Source organism: Guyanagaster necrorhizus, assembly GCF_019112545.1.
Source record: "Guyanagaster necrorhizus MCA 3950 unplaced genomic scaffold BT62scaffold_12, whole genome shotgun sequence".
NCBI lineage: Eukaryota > Fungi > Basidiomycota > Agaricomycetes > Agaricales > Physalacriaceae > Guyanagaster > Guyanagaster necrorhizus.
Window position 1 is genome coordinate 1,277,937 of NW_025064891.1, and position 18,837 is coordinate 1,296,773.

Consider the following 18,837-nt stretch of genomic DNA (forward strand, 5'->3'; position numbering starts at 1 on the left):
AACACAAAGTTTGAATGCACTGCCACCTCATGAGCGATCCCGGACCGTCAGAGCCGCTATCTTTTCCAACTTCCACCGCCCTCACTTGACTCGCGGACGTTGGAGAATAGGAACGTGTCCGCCGCAAAAATGGGTCTTATTTCGGTCTATTTGAAGCTATCTTCAACTGTTGTTTCTTACGCGGTGTATTTTCTGGTGGCGCCCAATCTATCCCATTGGACCATCTACTTCTTCCATTCTCTACGTGAGCAATTCCCACACTAGGCGCTTCTGGAGACAATAGGCTGAATTCTGTACCAGCTGACACCAGCCGATATGGGGGTAGCCACACAAAAGGTCCGCGGATCCAAGGCCCAAGGGAGTCCTCGCTTCAAGTTCCCTTACTCTGCTAGCTGTACACATAAAACCAAACGTCCGATTCAGTTGAATGAATACTTCCCACGTCGAACAGGCGTACTACAGTATACTTCCCGATATTTCTGAACGCGTCGAAATCGCAGAACCACTGTGGTGAAGTGCTCATACATAACCTTCTCGCCGGCTTCACCGGACGGCACGCCGAAACTCTCTAGCCACAATAATCAGGTGGCTGAGATACGCTCATCTGACATACGCGTTCGCGTAAGTGAGCTATTATTGATACCACGCTGATGATGCTAATGAGGCCGGACAGCTGCAAAGAAATCAAAGCAATTCTTTGAATTCAATTTGTATCCGCCGCGCGCGATACTTTTCGTCGTCTTTTAACCATCATGGCACGATGTGGATGTGCGGTGTGGACATGGTTGCATTGTGTAAAGGCAACCCTATCTATAGACGCCCGGTTGCCGGTGGTATTCGACAGATCCCGATTCCGTTGAGGATAGGACTGCTCTCGTATACTCTATCGTATCTTGTTTCCGAATATCCATTAAATGGGCTTGATTCTGAGCGCATGAGGCGTCGCCCATCTGACTTTTTCTATGAGCTAATCCGATCTCCTCAGCGGGCTAACCCAAGTCATCAGATAACTGCCAGACTCCCATCCTGTATGTAGCCATAGGTCTGGAATTCCACGAGGGGTCCATCCTGTACACCGACATCTGCGAGCTAGCCGAACTTTTGGGCTGCATCGTCGTTCTGTGTGTCTTCGCTTCAAAAAGTCCTAGATCTCAGTAGCTAACTCCCGATACAGTGTCGGTATGCCATCGGATACGAGTATAATTTGCTCTTCGGGTTGCCGCCTCCTCTTTAGTCAGAAAAATGCACATAAAATCGATTGCGCCGTAGATCGAATAATATATCCTCATCAAAATAATTACGAGGAGCGCTTTCAATGGAACGGTAACGTTTCCCACTTGCGCCGACTAGCAAGGAGAGCTCCTCGGATGCATACACTTTTCATTCAGGCCCCATGGAGGAAGAGTCAACCAATTTGTTTCCAGTTGCCTCGGTTACAGATACAGTGCCGAGTTAATTGGGTAGGTTGGAGATCGTTGGTTTCAGGAAAAATTTTTAATTAATCCTCTTTACCTCGCTATAGTTGCGTGTCCCAAATAATGGCTTCGTATCAAGATAACGAGCCGTACGCTGCCAAGGTAATGAAAAAATTTCCACTTTCTGATTATATTGAACAGAATCTCGATTTTCTCTAGTTACTATGTAGTCTACTGAATGGCCTCAGACGTTTCGCGATTTCGGTACCGGGAGTAAAGTCAGCAGACTTTGATGGATTATCTTCGTAACGCATTTGTGTGTCTAGACTCTTGGTCATCTACTGTGGCTCATGGCTTCGTCGTGTTAGTCTTGTCGACGGTTGCTGAAGATGCGCGGAGTTCCGATATTTCCGAATACACCCCAGCGAATAGAGTGCTATCCTCAGAGGATTTTTCGACTTCTTGGACTACTGTTACCTTTGCCTATTCACAACAGCAGTGATACAACATTAAATGGTGTCTCGAAACGCTGAACATTGTCTCCTGCAGTTTCCCAGTGACGCATGTAAACCTTTCACATCGTGTTGAACTTCGCTGATGTACCTGTCGGTTTACCGTGGTGTCTGATTAGATCCCGTGCACGAGTGTCCCTTCTGGACATGCAGCTCAAGCGTGTTTAATCGGTTTCCCAGGTTTTAATCAGCACAGGGTTTTGGGGTTCAATGTATATCCATCAGCATTTCCGACCATCCAGTTTTTCGTTGAGTCCGGACACCGTTAGACGAGGCGCACGCCAGTAAATGACGGGCGTTATTGGAAGCAGGTCCTTGGCGAAAGCAGCCTTCTCTATTTATTAAAGCAAGCCACGGATCAAAAGCCGGGTCGAGAATCTTGGTGGAATCTCTGCTTTGAACACATCCTTCGATCATTTCGCCACTGATGGGCTATCAACACGCTCTTGCAGTCCCGGAAACGAAGTCACCTGCGCAGCTTTCGATAGAACTCGTACCTTCTGTGTCCCTGATACCTACTAACGCTTTCTATGGAATATTGGACTGGGCCGAGGGTCATTTTGCCGCAAGGCAAGGATTGCACATCAAATCTAGTCTTCAAGACATAACTGTGCCTGGTAATAGCCATTTACACGGGGTTAAACGCCGATAGCAGAGCGTATCCTCGAGGATGCAACGGGTTGTCACCACGAAGACGCCGCACGTCCGCGGTCTCCAATGATTCCAAGTTCCGTATGTGCATTGTGGCAGATATTTTATCTGAATTACCGGCTGCTACAAACACTTTATTTCCCTTATGCCAGTCTCGACCTGCCTTTCCTAGCCATCGTCAACCGTCATATGTCAAATTGTCGTCCCTTTAGGCGCACTGGATGTTGATTGAATGCATAGAGGCTCCACCCAAAATGGCAGGTTCCGATCACGAACTTGGAACTCGTTGCTTTCAACCTTCCTATTATAGGACCTCGTTTGTCCTTTGTGGCCACAGGTGTGAACGGTGCAGCCTCGTCGAGGTGTTTGTGCCTTCGACCCCAGCATTGATTGAAGCATTGAGGCTCACCCCTTGGAATGGGGGCGGTATAAGAACGGTGCATGCAAGTATTTCACTATGCTTTTCTCTACCTACGAGTCCACACGACTTGCCGTACGCTTTCTTTTCAACTGGTCTCCTACATCATACCCAACAGTTTCATAGATGACAGCCAATGCATCCTCGCCATCGAAGGCTTCCGAGCAAAGTCCACCGAGCCCAAAATTTTTATCTCCTGCAGAGGCTATCGCAGAGGCATGGAAACGAGAGACAGAAGAGAGTAAAGCAAGATGGCGGAGGATTGATGAAGATGCTAGACGACGTTATACAAATCCACATCACAAAAAGGAGCGTAAAACCAAGCTTTGAGTGAGTATGTCCAGAGGTAAGTCACTCGGCTTCTGTCGCTCGATGTTCCATTCGATATTCACCAGATATTTGTCCTTGCTTTTGGACACTAACAGAAACGTGAAATGCGTTATTTATGATATTATGAAAGTTTGTACATAGATATAATTGCACGAGGGCGATGGTAGAAGGCCCGATAATCAAGGAGGCGGAGGAATGGAAACGAGTTCTAGGTCTTCGCCATCATCTTCATCATATTCCCCGTCATCATCAAAATCTTTGTGGTCGTCTTCTTCTAGCGCTGCCTCTGCCTCTGCTTGTGCCTGAGCTGCAAGGGCCGCTCCAGCGATTGCTTGTTCTAGCATTTGAGTTTGCGCATCTGAGAGTCCGAACATAGAGAGCGAATGTGGCTGAGCGCCAGTAGTGGATGGATTTTCACCGTCCCCATTTACAGTGACTGGTGGAGAGGCAGGCGTCGTTGTGGAAGAGGGTATGGTGGGTGGTTTAGCAGACGATTGATTCGCGGTTTCCGACGGAGCGGTCGAGTCACCATGTTGCTGTTGCGCTCGAGCAATGACACTCGCGAGTGTGGCTTGGCTACCTGCGGCATCGATAGGCTGAGATGTTGTCTGCAATGCATTGGCTCCAAGTGCATTGGAGACGTGCGTCTGTAAAAGCGGATGCAAGGTCAGCACTGTCGTTTGCAGCGCCGATAATACGGGGGGTTCAATCTCTCCCTCTTCCATTTCCCCAGCAGCTCCGGAAGAATGACTAGTGGCTATGCCGTTCCATAATTTGGCTCGTTTTTCCTCCCGGGCGCTGTCTTCATCATCTTCGTTTTCCACCTCTATCACCAAGGCCCCAATACACGCTTCGCCTTTGGTACCATGGTTTCGGCTGACATTTTGATGTCGCTTAATTGCATCCCTACGCGAGAAGATTTTATCGCAACCGGAGCATTTCCAAGCCTTTTTGTCGTGCAATTTAACGTGCCGTTTCAAGTCGTGGTTACGAGCAAATGAGGCGGGACAGTGTTCGCATCTAAAAGGACGCTCGACACCATGGATACGCTGGTGCGAGCGAAGACTGTACAGCCGAGAAAATGTCTTTGGACATGCTGGACAGGGATATACGGCGGTACCGATGCCATGAAATTGAGAGCTCGTAGAGCCAGTGGACTGGGTAGGTGAATTTTGACCAATTTGGATACCGCTGAGCACTCCAAGCACCTGAATCAAGCCGCCGATCTCCTGGAGGGCATTCATGCCATTTCCTCCGCGTGGAGCTGATGTTACTGAAAAGAGGAATATGTGATGGAGCTGTAGTTGGACGGAAGCTATGAGAGCCGGTTCAAGGGTGGGCGTGGTAGAAGATGCTATGGCATGACTGACAACGCCAACGGCCTCGATTACATGAGCATTCAGGTCGTACTGGACGAATGGTCGTTTCTGGTGCCTAGCATCAACCTGCGATCCTTCATCCTCCTCCGCTCGCTTCCGTTTGCCTATGTCGAGCTGAATAGAAGAAGCGTCTGAATGGCGCAATTTTCCGAACAAAGCCTCCGACCGGGCGAGAGACATCAGAGAGTGGTTAAGAGGCATTGCGATTTCCTTTGGAACGCGTCCTTTCGTGACTGTTGCCTGTAGTATACGAAAGACATTATCCCCTTGTACTCCCGATAAGGCAGTGGATTCCAGGGTAGAGCGTGCGAGCGTATCTTTGTCGAGAAATGCTAAGATTGATCTCATGGTGCCGAGAATGGCCTCTTCCTTCCGAGATAGAGAAAAAGCAGGTAGAGGCGCAGGCAAAGGTACGTCAGGAGTGTGGCCCGCGGCAGCTGCAGCTGCATTGACTCTGTTAATATCAGCCATGAGTTGCTCTCGCAGACGCTGAGCCATTTCCTCTGTCTCCCCATCGAGGTCATCATCATCATAGTTCTCATCCTCATCCCACTCTCCATCCTCATCCAATGGGTCCATTATATCCTCTAGCTGAGGTTCTGTGCTATCAATATCTGCCATAGTGGTGGTATAAGTTGCGCATGGTCGCAGATCAAAACTTGCTATCTAATCGCCTTTGTTTGCACATGCTTGAATCGGAGCCTCCATAGTTTTTTTGACACTTACAGCCATGGCGATAGTACCGCAATAACCTTCAAGTCGTGCCCTTCCCTACCCTTGGATCTGGTCCACCACGATGTTGAAGACGATAAAGGATCTCACTGCTGGTACAGCGGGTGGAATTGCCCAGGTACGACGACCTTTAACTTGCCGATGGTACAAATGACTCGATCGTGACTAGGTCTTGGTGGGACAGCCATTTGACATTGTGAAAGTCGTAAGTCACAGTCGCTACACCATCCGGGGACAAAAGAATAAAATGACTGATATGTAAGGATACTCACAGCGCATGCAAACGGCGCCGAAAGGCACCTACAATGGAATGATGCACTGTGCAGGCGGCATTCTAAAAAATGAAGGTCCTTTGGCGTTTTACAAGGTAGTCCACTTTAATCACCGGTGCCGTCGAGTTAATATGCCATTGTAGGGTACGCTTACGCCACTCCTGGGGATTGGGGTGTGCGTTTCCATCCAATTCGGCGCTATCGAGTATATGAAGCGATTCTATGCCGAACAAAATCTTCTGAAAGGAATAGGCGGCGCCGGTGGTGCTAATTTGACTGGATCCCAGCTTGTTATATCTGGTATCATTGCTGGATTGGCCAACGGCGTTGTATCGGGTCCTGTCGAACATATCCGTATTCGTAAGTTATCTCCCCAACTGAAAGGTTCCTTGCATCATGTCCTCTTCAGGTTTACAAACACAGCCGGACAAAAACAAGCTGTATTTCGGGCCTTGGGACGCGATCAAGAAGATTTACTCTGCCCATGGAATACAAGGAATCTACAAGGGTCAAGCTGTCACTCTTCTTCGTGAAGCGACTGGATATGGCATGTATTTCCTTGTGTATGAGAAACTCGTTCAGCGCGAAATCGCCACTAAGGGTATCAAACGTGACCAAATCAATCCAGCCAACGCCGTTCTGTATGGTGCTGCCGCAGGTTACGCGGTAGGCATTACATCGTGGCGCAGGCTCTTTGGGGTACTTACTCCTACTTCCTAGCTTTGGGCTGTCATCTATCCTATCGACATGATAAAATCCCGGATGCAAACAGACGGTTTCACTCCCGCCACTGGTCAAAAGTATTCATCAACGCTTAACTGTGTACGCACAATATGGCGTACGGAAGGGATCAGGGCATTCACACGAGGCTTGGGACCCACATTAATTAGGCTCGTGACATCGCTTGTGCTCTGCGAAATGTTTCTAACCTCTCTGTAGGTCTCCCTTTGCAAATGGTGCGACATTTCTGGGGTTCGAAATGGCCAACCGCCTCTTGAACCCTTCGTAATTTATTTGCTGTTCGTATACGTGTTAGAGTTTCCCTTGGATCTTCTAGAGTCCTGTCATTGTTTTGAACGTACTGGTTGTAGAGTGCCGTTGGTGAATCATAGATTGCGATTCAGTCCAGGGTCAATATGGAAATTGTGCCTGACGCGCCGCCCTTCTCCATAGTCAATCTGAGACCGCCACTCCCCAAGCCGACAGCGCGTAACCGTGTCCGCAGCGCGTCCACCTTGATAAGTAACCGCTTTGAAGACCGGCTCACCCATGTTCCTGTGTCCCTCGTGTGAGTCATGTCAGTGCCGTACGTCCTCAGGTTGTGTCCAAGATATTAATATTTCTGACACTCGAACCTTCTAGGTGTTGTCGGGTAGGTCGCCTATGCCCAGTGAATGACAGATGTTCTTCGAGTGCTCTACAACTTCAGTCCGGAACTTGGCGCACACGCTCGAGATAACATGAGAAAGCTCTTCCAAGAGGGAGCTCCACGTTTTCACTCACGGACTGGGTAACACAGTCACCAGACGTCCATCTCAGCCACCTGAGAACCAGTCTGCGGCAGAATATTCCTTTGCCAAGAATCACTCTGTAACATCGTGGAGGTCTGGTGCACGACTTTTGGCAGCACAGACTGCGGTGACAGGATAGATCATCATTTCGGTAGGCCGTCCGTCGATCATCTCGCGATCATAATCTCAAGATCACAGGAGGCGTGGCTTGGGCCATGGTATGTGCCGCCGTCTTCTCTACATATTTAAAATATATTCTGACCCTCAGTTGTCAAAGACTGAGAAGACGCTTTTACCGGACGTGCGGTTTTCCTGGGATATGGCTCGTTTGGCCGCCTTGATGATCCTTAAATATTATTTCCACTTGCCTGCATGACGCCTCGCTTAATGGTTGTTCTTCCAGTAGTCGGCGTTTATAGGCAGTACTAGTTCCTGCGCGCTCGGGGTTCGGGGGAGCACTGCGTCCGCCCTTCCGTTCTAGCGGGGCATGTGCGATACCCCGACTGGGTCCCCGATACTCAAGAAATCCTGTTTCTCTCCGGTTTATTTTGGTGAGGCACACGCGTCGGTCTTCTTCCATGCTGAACTTGACATGCGTTTTAGGCGTGCTCTTTGAGGCTCTCGCGGCAATGTTATTGTCAAACGCATGGGGAAAGCTGTTGATCTGTCATCTCCAGATACTAAGATGTCTTGCACCTATAAGGAAATCTGAAGAGTGCCCATTTATCTGATCAATACACCCTCCTTTAGGACGCCCAGCACGGAAGCTATGAGGTAGGGATGTGTATCCTAGATACCTTACGTGTCTCTCGCTCAGAGATGCCGAGTCCAAATTGATGTCGATGAGCAGGTCGTTTCCAGATTTCCTCCTAGCATCGAAAGCGATGAAGGACCGCGGCTCTAGCCCAGAAATATCTTCCTAAAGCGGCGTGAATGGTACCCTTGAAATCATCCCCACTTGCCAAAAACAAACATTTTGAGGCACGGGAATCTTTCTCATTCTCAATGGACCCGAGATGCTATTTGCGGACCGAGAGCCGTCGCAGTTAACAATGAAAGGTCAGAAATGTAGCAAGGGGTTTCTACTTGTTGACGCGTTTCCCCGGCGGAGATCGGGTGGGGTGGTCAGTCACGACGCCACCATCATACACAGATTATGTCCTGATCTCTCTTCGTCGCCTATAGTTATGGGGGACAGTCGGTACAGAGGCAGCACGAGGCAGCTTCGCCACCGTGTGGCAGAGGTAGCTAATAGTGCGTAGCTAGCTCTTAATCGAGGGGATTAGCTTGTCAGTATTCTTCCGCAGATCGTACGTACATGATACTTCCTGATGATAGTGCCTGCCCCTTATTTTGTCGGGCTGATTATCGCTTGACCGCGACCCTTGACTGATTATCGTACACGTTGTCCATTTAACCGGTTATTCGAATTTAATGTAATATTCCTAGTGGTATCCTAATGCAAAGTGTAGAATATAGTGTAAGTATGACATTTCTGGCTGAAAGAAAAACAAATAACTGATCATAATCAAATCCTCACCGGCTTCGCGCCTATGTTTCACTCTCGCTCTCCTCTTCATAGGCCCATACTATCCCTTGACCGTCTTGAAAATCAATACCGTCACTCTCAAATCTCTCGGACCACCAGATGAAAATGTCCTCAGCCATAGTATCCGTCTCCGCTTCCACCAGGAAGTCGACTGTCCTCACCGTCTCTAAATTGGGAAATGTATTTCGGTTGAATGATGTCAGATGGAACTTGGTGTTACTGTTCTTGCCCGGGTACAATCCATCCATTCGTACGTCGCGTAAGCCAATCCTTCGGAGAGTGGGGTGAGGGTCGGCTAGGGTGATGATAGGAGCCGTAACCGCGAAAGTTAGGGTATCAAGATTGGGGCACACACCCGATTTGAGAAACAAGGCAGGTTTGACGTGGGCAAGCGTTCGGGCGACCTGTCTCACAGAAACAGGATCAGGATCAGAATCCGGTGACGGAGAAGGGAGGTCAACGGCGGTAAGACGGGAACCGTGAACATCGAGGAAGTGGGTTATCGCACGATCAGAGGCGACGGACTCAGTGGCTGGGGTTCTTAGCGTAAGTTTAGTAAGACGAGGCAATTGCAAATCGGTCGCAACGGTGAGGCTGGTAGTTCGCGTAGAAAGAATAAGATGGTCAACGAGAGGAAGGGTAGGCCTCTCGGCGTTGCTAACGTTGGCGTCACAGCCTGAATAATCCCGCAAATCGATAACACGTAGAGCTTGGAAGCACGCCAAATCAGTGGGCGTAACCACACTAATGTCTTTCTGGTCCTGCCAATGCAGTTCACGAAGCGTTGCCCCATACAGCCTGGCGACCGCAGTGATGAACTCGACAGGAAGACGATGGTTCCATGTGCCATCAAGAATGCGAAGATTGGGGCAATATTGAAAAATGCGAAAGAGTGTTTCGAGGTATCGCGCGCTTTCTGCTCTCCTGGAGTGCGTGTGAATTTCCAAATGCCTCACGTAACGGCCATACTCCGATATGCGAACTCGTACTTTGGACGACTTGTCGTTTGTCACCTCCAGCGCGTAAGAGTGTTTCTGGAGGGCATGCAATATCATCGTTGCTCTAGAGGGACTCAATACAGCAACATGGTGGTATAAAATCTGGGTTGCAATTTGCCTCCAAGATCGGCAGACGAGGACAAGGGTTCGCTTCGTCTGTTGCGCAAGGAGTGGCGTATTAGGACCCATGGCATTGTTGGATATGTGTTTCTGAGTAAATGGGTCCATTGGGGCAATCGAGTGATACGTATATGTTGCAAACTGAAAGATTTCCAGCCACATTTCTGGTGGCAATCGAGGTAAAGGTTTCCTGTACTCTTGATCACTTGTCCTTATAGGAGCGGTCATGAAGAGACTAGAGAGACTTTAGTATTACGGGGGCAAAATGGTGGAGGCCTATACCATTTAAATGGGAATAAGAAGTGTTGGGCGAGAGAGAATATAGTGTTCATGGTGGTAGAAGAACAAGCCCCACTCGATACGCTGCCTGATTGGGGAGGCGAGAGCCACGCGGTGAAACAACACCAAATATTCTCTTCCCTCCTCGACACCCAAGAATGCTGGGTCTCCTTTCCTTTAGTCTGTTGCTGTCAGTCCTGCAGCCAACGCTGGGCGTTAAAGTATACCTCAGCCCCCAAAGAAATACCTTCAGGACCTCATTGTCGCCCTCTGACGCAAGCTCTGTTCTGTCGCATCATTTAGGACTTGAATTGTTTGAACCATTCAGAGACTCGGCGGCACCGTTGTATGAGGATGAGGTATTCGTCGGAAAGGGAAAGAAGAATATTCTCTTGCTGACCATGGAAGAATATGACGCGGAAGGTGCGCTGAGCTGTATCAAGTTGGTATTGTGAAATGGACTGACGTATACCACATTTTCTTAGCTATATTACCTTCTTCATTAACTCCTTCATTCAAGCTGTCGACTCCCTCTTCTGTATCAATATCGTCTCTGTATTCCGTCATATCAACCTATCTTCATCGAGCCAGACACGCGTATGCCTCAGTATACGAAGCCAGCCCTTCTCTTTCTCATTTCGAAAATATCGATTCCCTGAAAGCCTTCCTCGATGAGGCGGAAGATTCAGAATTTGCAGCTCTCGACTTCTCAGGGCTGGCAGCTCTACGGAAGACCTACGGTTCTGCCTGTGAAGAATTCGCAGAGGCTGCGTCAACAATCCGTGCCTTCCTTGAACGGGGCCTCGATCGGGACCGCGTACAGCTCGCCATCCTGACTTATACTCCACCACCTACTCTTTCATACTCTAAGCGACAATCAAGCCCTTTGCAGTCGCAGATTCCTTTCCCCTCTGATCATGCCCCACCCCAGGAACCCATAGGTTCCGTTTCAACGTGCTTCGCTACCGAAGACGTTTGTAACGAAGAAACCTCCACATGTTCTGGGAGAGGACAATGTGTTCAGGCGACTAAAGCTGGAAAGACATGTTTTGTCTGTGCATGCGGTGTTACAACAACTGGCGAGGGAAACCAAGTAAAGACCCAGGCCTGGGTCGGTGAGAGCTGTGAAAGGAGGGATGTCAGTGGGTAAGACTTGTTTCTCCATTCTCTAGGTAACTGGCGCTCATTTGACGTGACATTAGACCCTTCGTCTTGCTCGCAGGGACGGTCATCGTCATTATTCTCCTATGCGTCGGATCCGTATCATTGCTGTTCCACGTTGGGAACCAGGAGTTGCCAAGTACCCTGATGGGAGGCGCGGTGAACTCTAAGAAGGATTGAATGAGGATACACTGAACAGGCAATCTTCATGGATCACGCGGCAGAGGGGTAAAGGTGACCCGTACCGTGTACGAACAACATATATCCCCTTATAATGGCCTTTTCCTATTGCTGTCTTATTAATTAAATTTCTTCGCTATCGATGTAGTCGACGAAATTTGAATATCCGGTATTCAAAGTTGTAACCTGGATCCACGCGTTCCGAAACAGCTCTGGGTGCAAAGCCTCAATTTCAAGCTCTATCCAGGTTGTTTTTTTTTTAAAAAAAATAGCAAAAAGGTCCCATTGTGCTACGTTATAGACATCGTGTCGTACTGCTCGTAAAGACTGGTCGTAAACATAAGTCTTCAAAGTGGTGGAATAAGTACAACAACAGTGATATCGAGTTAATACTAAATATAATAGGTGGGAATGAAAGAATAATTACAGAAAGAATGAAAATCGAGTAGACTAGTAATACAACCCAAGTCATCAGGTGTGAAAATCAATACTTAATTCCGTTAAATCGGTGGACGATTATTGCCCGTGTGCGAGTTTCGCAAGAGCCATTTCATCGCCAGGAAAACGGCGCACTCTGGGTTGGTTCCGCAGGTACTCTAGAGGCGGAAGCGAGCTGGGAGAGAATTGGATTGTGGCGTGGCGATGAGAGGGGGTATCTTTCGATAGCGGGGGAGTGGCGCTTGGACTCTGGCGTCTAGCACCGGGGGATGTCGAGACGGATCGCAGAACAGTGGGACAAATGTCAATTGGCGATGGCGACGGAGACGGCGGTATATGTTTGGGCGTGTATGGAACGTATTCCAGACGTGGATATGATGCACCGTGGGACTGTGCCATATTAAATATGTGCTCCGGTCGCCCCTTTGCTGCGCGTGCAGTCTGGTATTTCTCGTGGGGGACGGCTAAAGTCGCCAGCTGAGGTATGTCATCGATTGTTTTCAGCCGATCGAGAGAGGCATCGGTGAAATACGCGACTGGAAAGGAATAATAATCATTCAACAGGAGATTAAATGAAGAGATGTTGTACGGGCTTACTTAGGTGCCATTTCCTTTTACCGGCAGGCGTGACGACGAAAACGGTGTATGTTTGTTTTGTTAAGATCATCTTGGCGGGATCCCTAAATGACGAGCTTAATGCACGGGAAGATAAGGGGCAAAGAGGTACAGCGTACACATTGGATGGCCTATAGGCATTAACGACATACAAATTGGGATCATCTTGTTTCTCTTGATAGAAGAGAAACCCCTGGGTGAAACAGAGAAATCAGTCATGAGCGCCGGACACGCACGACTAGCCGACGTACCTCGCGCACGCGCGACGGACCCCATCGAATGCCTAGATGCATGGTCAGGCGATGATGACATGGTGGCGTTCAATTACAAACCGTCAGTCCATCTCTCTATTCCGGTCTATGACATTAATGAGCCTTGGACTGATGGCAATATTGAGCGACACTCACCCCAGTGAGCTCAGCATTGGGGCCGCGTTCTTCCCAGACATAGACGGATCCTGGCTGGATGAGGCTTCTCTCGTCATTATCGAGCCGACGGGTGACCATCGGCAGAATCTTCAGATGGACAGCGTGGAAGATGACCCTCGCGTCCGAAGGGCTGCGGAGGCGTAGACCTGTGATGGTGGCTCGTTGAGACATGGCCTGCACGTAGTTGAGGGAGGAGGGAGGGCAGCGGATAATGAGGGGTGTTCTCTGTGTGGGGCACTGTTTTATCAGAAAAGCATAATCCCCGTGCGCGAATGGCATATGACAGATGGAGTTCGCGTTTACGGCACCGACTCGAAAGCATTGATGTTAAACGAAGTTCACTAATAGAGTTTTAAGGACTGTTATCATTGGATCACACTCCGGGAAGATATTTGCGTACCTTTATTATTCAAACACAGCACGACAATTAAGGGAGATATGTTGACCTCCGGATGCCTTTATTGGGAATGACAGGCAAACGACATGAGAAGCAGGTGTAGCAGAAGCTAAGTGTACGAAATAGTCATGTTGAAGCAGGGCCTGTACATGTAAGTATGTACTTACCAAGGTCAGGCGATGAGATTAGAGAAGAGACATTCTAGACTGGACTTTCGTAAATCCAGTAACTCGGGCCGTATCAGTTTCACTTAAGATGTGTACTCCGACAGGGTGGAATTACAAGCCTGCGATCGATAATCTTCAATATAGTAAGAAAAAAGTCGGTGTCTCCCGGTCGAAATGAGGCAACGCACGCAAAGAACACAGCAGCCGCGTCTTGCCGTGCCGTCCATCGCCACACAGACCGGTCTTCTTCCTCTGCAACGGCGGCGATCATGGGGAGTGACCATATGGAATGTTACTGAACCGAGTAGGATGCAAGTGATGAGACTATGAAAAAACATAGCCTAGTCGAACATATTGGTCCCATCAAAATGGTTTAGTGCACGATTGGGCTCGTTGACAACAGGGATTATTCCCCCTAGCACCGATAAAAATCCGCCTCTCATCGAGATTCTGGAGATTCGTACCGATACTGATGCCGGTCCGAAGCAATCTGTTAATGTTAGGTATCATCATATTGAAAGATGTAATTTGGGGTTCTTCATGATCTCGAGCCTGAGGGCTCCACACAAATTTGCACTTGAACCTTGGCCAGAAATAAATCGCCTTTGGAGGATCATATTGATGCGCCTTGATAAAGAGGGCATCAAAATTCAAATATAGATTGAAAGGACCTAGAATCTGTAGACGTGGACGATTGAGAGCTGTAACTGTTGTCGGTGTGAGCAAGGATCACCCAAACAGATAGTTAATGCATCCGGAGTCGTCAGTCGTCAATTGTTCGTGAGGGCCTGTTGGAGACACGCTTGCTCTCCAGACTTGCAAGATACAATAGCCCAGACAAGAAAAGAATGATGAAATACCTACATTAGTGGTCTTGGTTATGCCTAAAAAGGTGTAATTTCTGCGCGCGAATCACCATCAAGGAGGTGATAACCGTTGAAAGTCCGATGTCCCGGACCCCATGGCAATGCCCTCGCGTTAAAATCAGATCTCCCTAGCTTGGGAAACACGGCACCGTAGCACACGCCTTCCGTATGGGAACATGTACATGCGAAGGGACCTAGGAAAAAAAAAATGTCGGTTACTAAAATCGTAAGGGCGGTGCACAGCTTTGTGTCAGAGGGACAAAGCACTACAAAGAAGTTGCCGAAAGATGCCGGGATCTCCGATATTCCGACTTTCGTGCCGATTGTTTTTGCCCAATACCCAACGAATGGTACAGCGAATCGATCTCTTTTTTTCTTGACTCAGTGTCACGGCCGTAGGCGAGGATTTCAACCAGGAAATAACAAGAGCTGAGAGGAGAGCGACTACGGGTCCGGCAGGCGCGCGCCAACCCTCGCAAGTTCTTTTTACTACAAGCGGTATTGGCACAGGGATGTACTAACTAAGGGCGGACTCCCATCTTTCAATTTATTCAAATCTAATCACCGTGACAGATTTCGCTAAAAAAATTCAATTCGAGCCTAGCCCTCCTAATGTATCCTTACGCAACTTTGCACTTGACGCATCTCCACATAATATCAAACTTTCTCAATCTAAGCTAGCAATTTCTTTCAGGCGTTCGATTCTGAGGCACCACCAAGGATCCACTGCACATTTCGGAATAATGTAACCGCACCCCCAGGTCACAAGTTCTCCTACCCTGCATATTTAAGCGCCCTCTAAATTGATTATCAACAACGGCAGTCAAAACCACAACGACCTAGCCTACTTAGCATGACGCAAAAACCTCATTCCCTGGCCATAGTCCCACCGCCACATCTATTCAGGGGGACTGTGCCCAAATGTCAAGCCCTAGGGATCAGACCATCCAAACTTCTCCATTCATGGGGTTAAGTTATCGTTCGTGTTTTACATAGACAGGGACTTTTCCGAGCCTCGGAACGTCCAGAACACAATCAGGCATCTTCCCATCCTATTCTCAACGTGTTTATTACTCAGGTCTCGCCCTCCCCAACGCCGTAAAGATTTCCTAGAAAATTGGCACCGACGCCGTTCAAATCTCGTGTAGAGGTTCTCATCATCCATCTCCCGATTCTGTTTCGTGTGTGTTGACTGTGTAAATCTGGACCCGGCCCGGCAAACTAGTAACAGGGCTCAGCACATATAGTCTAAAGGAATCTGTCTCGGTCACTTTACCTGTCCGTCTTTGTCGCCTCCGGACTGACCTCATTCCATTTCTTTGGGTACGATTGACCATGTAGGTCCATCCCATCTAAATTTTTTTTTTACCAGACACGTGTCTGATTGTTTACCGTGAAGGTCACAGTAACCCTCCTATGGGAATCATTAAAACCGGATGGTGCCTATGTCTCGTAAATGATCCATCAAGCCGTAGACTGCATCGAAGCGCTCGCTACTACCGGTCCATTCGTGCGAGTCCTGACATGAGACGTGAGGACCTAGAGGCTCGACTCGAACTACCCTTCGCATGTTGCTGAATATAGCTGCTCCGCCGGTGTTTCTAACGCGCCCGTTACACGCGTACGTACATGCACACAGGGTTTCTTTTTTTATCTCACCCCCACAAACAAATATTTACTCCCCTTCCCCACGAGCCCACAGCTCCCGGTGCCCTGCAATGAATGACGGCGCGCCGTTCATCCATCTGACTTTTAAGCTCGTACCCGCGAATCAGTCGCCTGTCGGTCTACGACGGGGACGCTGTCCCTCGCCTATCCTTTACCCTCACCCAACCCTTGACACTTGCGTTATAACAGTGGAGCTCGCATGACCAATAAGGATACGCTCATTCTTCCACATACCCGCGTACCTCAATAACAACGTAGATGTTGCTTTCCTTGCTGGTCGGAAAGGTGCCGGACCGGCTGCCTCTAATACATTCCATCGACTGACACCATTCACTGTAGCTTAGCGGCTATTCTACACTGCGAGGACGTACCGGACATAAGAAGATAATCATAGTACGACCGTACCCACGACTGCATACTTTAATCTTTTAACCGTGGCGGATCCAGTCTTAACGGCGCCTTTCACCTTGGCATATGCACTGCATCCGTGTGTTCGTGCGATGTACTACACGTTTATTCATTTGATGTCATCCTTCTCCGATGCTTTCTGCGTCGAAGGAGAAGTTCCAGGTCTTCCTGTTTGATTCCTTCAGCTGAGAACTCGAACGGATCAGCCATTCAGCCATCCATCCATCTCAACTGATTAGTGCTGATTGACAGCTCGCATTGGATACATTCGGACGTGCATAGGGCAAGCAGGAATATACTCACCGACCTATACGGAAAGACGGTTCCTCCACCTTCATATTGATCATAGTACATAATAGTTCAACGATGACGGTATCGCATTCAGATAGGCTTAAAGCAACCTCAGAGACAGACGTGTGGAATTAAGTACAACTCCGAGTCCAGTCGGAGAGAAGGTGATATCCATTGTTAATGAAGGGCCAATGGATGGAGAGGTACAATATTATGTACGTTGAATATGGAATACGACCTACATAACACTGGAAGGGAAAAAGGAAATGGAGACTAGTTCTACCAAAAACAAGGACAAGGTGTATGGATAGATCGGGAATATGCCTAAGGTATGACGAGGAAAGACGGTATGTAGTTTACAGTGATTGAATATTGAATGGCAGAGACTTTTAATATGGAGTCTATCACAGCAAATGGGGTGTCGTGAAGGCCACCATTGGATGACTGATGGAGGCATGCAATGTCCGTGAATAGCGTAGAACGTTCATAAATAGACAAAAGTGGTACGAGCGACCAAAGATGTCCAAGAGAAAACAACAAAGCCACTATGATTTTTTGTGCTTCCTCTTGGCACCGTCAATGACAGCGCCGGCGGCTTTGATCATTTCTTTGAGCTCGCCACTTTCATGCAGAGAACGAATATTGGATATCGGCCCGACGTAATGACCGGCGATCAAGAGAATGGGCAGATCATCTGTGGATAGGACCCTCTCGAGGAGAGGCTCAAGCACGGTGCTGTCCTCACGGACATCGACATCCATGATCATGGGAGCTGGATGCAGATGGAGGCCCGCCAAGATTGCCTTTATCTCACGCGATACGGGCGAGTATAGCTGCGAAGACGACTGTTAGTCAAAAAAGGCGAGAAGCGAAAAATGAAGAAATTCACCTTGGAGTAGAGGAAAACAGGATGCCGGGTCCAGACATCATCAATCATGTTCTGTATCTCATCAGAGACTCGCGGACTTTGGGGATCAAAGTCGACGACAAGCTGGGGATCTATGGGCGAGGAAGGGTCTACGAAAGATGGAATGACATTTTGGGGCAGACTCGCTAGGAAGCTGGAGACGGCAGCCAGTTCCTGTGTCGTGTCCAGCCGCAGCTGCGGCTGGTTGGTATAGGTCTTGCGAAGAGTAGCAGCATTAGTCGACGTCCGTATCGTCTCCAGGGCCTTTTCGATCTGATCAGCAACTGGCTCGGGACGCTTCAGGCCGAGCGGTGCTTGGAGTGCTCGCTGCTGAAAGACAAAAATGTAGGCAGACAAGAAGCAGATCACGAAAAGGGCAAGAAATGTTGTTCTGAAGCAACTTTTCCTGGTAGCCAAGGACGACATGAGGGAGAATGACGACGAGGGTGCTGCCATACTGAAGAACGTGGATGAGGGCAGGTCAGAAAGCGATTTCCGTAAGGGAGTGCGTCTAGTGATGCGCTGAATAGGCATTGCAAAACAAAGCCTTATTAGAGTAGGAATGAAAGAAAAAAGTAATACAAAAAGAAGCCAGGTAAGGAACGTGGTTGTCAAGAACAAACACGGCCACACTCTTTCGCCCGCCTTGCGTCCCTGCTTCCGACCATTCCCCACCTCGCCGTCGTTAATCCCCCGGTTTTTCAGCTATTTTCCTGAAATTTCCATGCTGCGACCGGTGTACTTCTGTCCCCCTACTGCCAGGAACATTCCTTGGCATCGTGGTGGCAATGGCGCAGGTACTGGCAAGGCAGCACCACGCGGCATGGCACAGCTTGAGCCACCGGTGATGTAAAATACCTGGAACCCATCAACGCTTTCTGTCATTGCAATTGTCAGATCTTGTGCGGCCTTGTTCTTCTGGCGTTTCCCGTTCGTGAACTTCCCCCAAACGACCGGCTACTGCCTGAACTTTCTTTCCACCATGCGGACCAGCCGACTCTCCTACGATCATTTTGATCGATCTTTGGATTTTCCCCGTTTACTTCCGTGGCCGCCTATCTTCACTTGTAACCGGTAACCACTTTTCGCAGTTATCCCCCTTGCGCCACCTAAAATTTCACTTCGCTTTTCAATTTCATCACATG

At 48.8% G+C, this 18,837-nt stretch overlaps 9 protein-coding genes across 9 annotated transcripts; 5 read left to right on the top strand and 4 right to left on the bottom strand.

The window, feature by feature from the left end:
* Positions 1-29: 29 nt before the first annotated feature.
* BT62DRAFT_1005947 (uncharacterized protein) lies at positions 30-2,790 on the top strand (the record flags this gene model as incomplete). The annotated part of the gene is made up of 16 exons (XM_043177199.1): positions 30-46; positions 111-244; positions 311-461; positions 501-621; positions 674-998; positions 1,037-1,121; positions 1,175-1,474; positions 1,523-1,577; positions 1,646-1,688; positions 1,742-1,913; positions 1,965-1,980; positions 2,047-2,139; positions 2,197-2,296; positions 2,380-2,544; positions 2,580-2,659; positions 2,731-2,790. 16 exons carry the CDS (start codon positions 30-32, stop codon positions 2,788-2,790), a joined length of 1,917 nt encoding a protein of 638 aa, XP_043040158.1.
* Positions 2,791-3,035: 245 nt separating this feature from the next.
* On the top strand, positions 3,036-3,326 carry BT62DRAFT_1005948 (uncharacterized protein; the record flags this gene model as incomplete). Its single annotated transcript, XM_043177200.1, has 2 exons — positions 3,036-3,071; positions 3,123-3,326. 2 exons carry the CDS (start codon positions 3,036-3,038, stop codon positions 3,324-3,326), a joined length of 240 nt encoding a protein of 79 aa, XP_043040159.1.
* Positions 3,327-3,423: 97 nt separating this feature from the next.
* On the bottom strand, positions 3,424-5,333 carry BT62DRAFT_932104 (uncharacterized protein). Its single transcript, XM_043186285.1, has one exon. The coding sequence runs from the start codon at positions 5,324-5,326 to the stop codon at positions 3,506-3,508; it is 1,821 nt and encodes a 606-aa protein (XP_043040160.1). The 5' UTR covers positions 5,327-5,333; the 3' UTR covers positions 3,424-3,505.
* An 84-nt stretch (positions 5,334-5,417) lies between these two features.
* Positions 5,418-6,969, top strand: BT62DRAFT_932105 (mitochondrial carrier with solute carrier repeats). Its single transcript, XM_043186286.1, has 7 exons — positions 5,418-5,555; positions 5,607-5,642; positions 5,712-5,804; positions 5,853-6,069; positions 6,119-6,375; positions 6,430-6,599; positions 6,649-6,969. Exons 1-7 carry the CDS (start codon positions 5,502-5,504, stop codon positions 6,716-6,718), a joined length of 897 nt encoding a protein of 298 aa, XP_043040161.1. The 5' UTR covers positions 5,418-5,501; the 3' UTR covers positions 6,719-6,969.
* A 1,661-nt stretch (positions 6,970-8,630) lies between these two features.
* BT62DRAFT_1076201 (uncharacterized protein) lies at positions 8,631-10,234 on the bottom strand. The gene is made up of 2 exons (XM_043179191.1): positions 10,170-10,234; positions 8,631-10,122 (listed from the first exon to the last, which is right to left on the bottom strand). The coding sequence occupies exons 1-2, from the start codon at positions 10,217-10,219 to the stop codon at positions 8,772-8,774; spliced, it is 1,401 nt and encodes a 466-aa protein (XP_043040162.1). The 5' UTR covers positions 10,220-10,234; the 3' UTR covers positions 8,631-8,771.
* Positions 10,235-10,286: 52 nt separating this feature from the next.
* On the top strand, positions 10,287-11,786 carry BT62DRAFT_932106 (uncharacterized protein). The gene is made up of 3 exons (XM_043186287.1): positions 10,287-10,589; positions 10,652-11,312; positions 11,369-11,786. Exons 1-3 carry the CDS (start codon positions 10,325-10,327, stop codon positions 11,505-11,507), a joined length of 1,065 nt encoding a protein of 354 aa, XP_043040163.1. The 5' UTR covers positions 10,287-10,324; the 3' UTR covers positions 11,508-11,786.
* A 237-nt stretch (positions 11,787-12,023) lies between these two features.
* BT62DRAFT_919905 (uncharacterized protein) lies at positions 12,024-13,159 on the bottom strand (the record flags this gene model as incomplete). Its single annotated transcript, XM_043184184.1, has 6 exons — positions 12,024-12,481; positions 12,543-12,691; positions 12,713-12,753; positions 12,812-12,843; positions 12,893-12,917; positions 12,968-13,159. The coding sequence occupies 6 exons, from the start codon at positions 13,157-13,159 to the stop codon at positions 12,024-12,026; spliced, it is 897 nt and encodes a 298-aa protein (XP_043040164.1).
* Positions 13,160-14,626: 1,467 nt separating this feature from the next.
* Positions 14,627-16,258, top strand: BT62DRAFT_1076204 (uncharacterized protein; the record flags this gene model as incomplete). Its single annotated transcript, XM_043179192.1, has 8 exons — positions 14,627-14,768; positions 14,818-14,932; positions 15,415-15,516; positions 15,567-15,614; positions 15,666-15,755; positions 15,825-15,988; positions 16,058-16,126; positions 16,194-16,258. 8 exons carry the CDS (start codon positions 14,627-14,629, stop codon positions 16,256-16,258), a joined length of 795 nt encoding a protein of 264 aa, XP_043040165.1.
* Positions 16,259-16,898: 640 nt separating this feature from the next.
* Positions 16,899-18,500, bottom strand: BT62DRAFT_932109 (uncharacterized protein). The gene is made up of 2 exons (XM_043186288.1): positions 17,675-18,500; positions 16,899-17,618 (listed from the first exon to the last, which is right to left on the bottom strand). Exons 1-2 carry the CDS (start codon positions 18,224-18,226, stop codon positions 17,331-17,333), a joined length of 840 nt encoding a protein of 279 aa, XP_043040166.1. The 5' UTR covers positions 18,227-18,500; the 3' UTR covers positions 16,899-17,330.
* Positions 18,501-18,837: the final 337 nt, after the last annotated feature.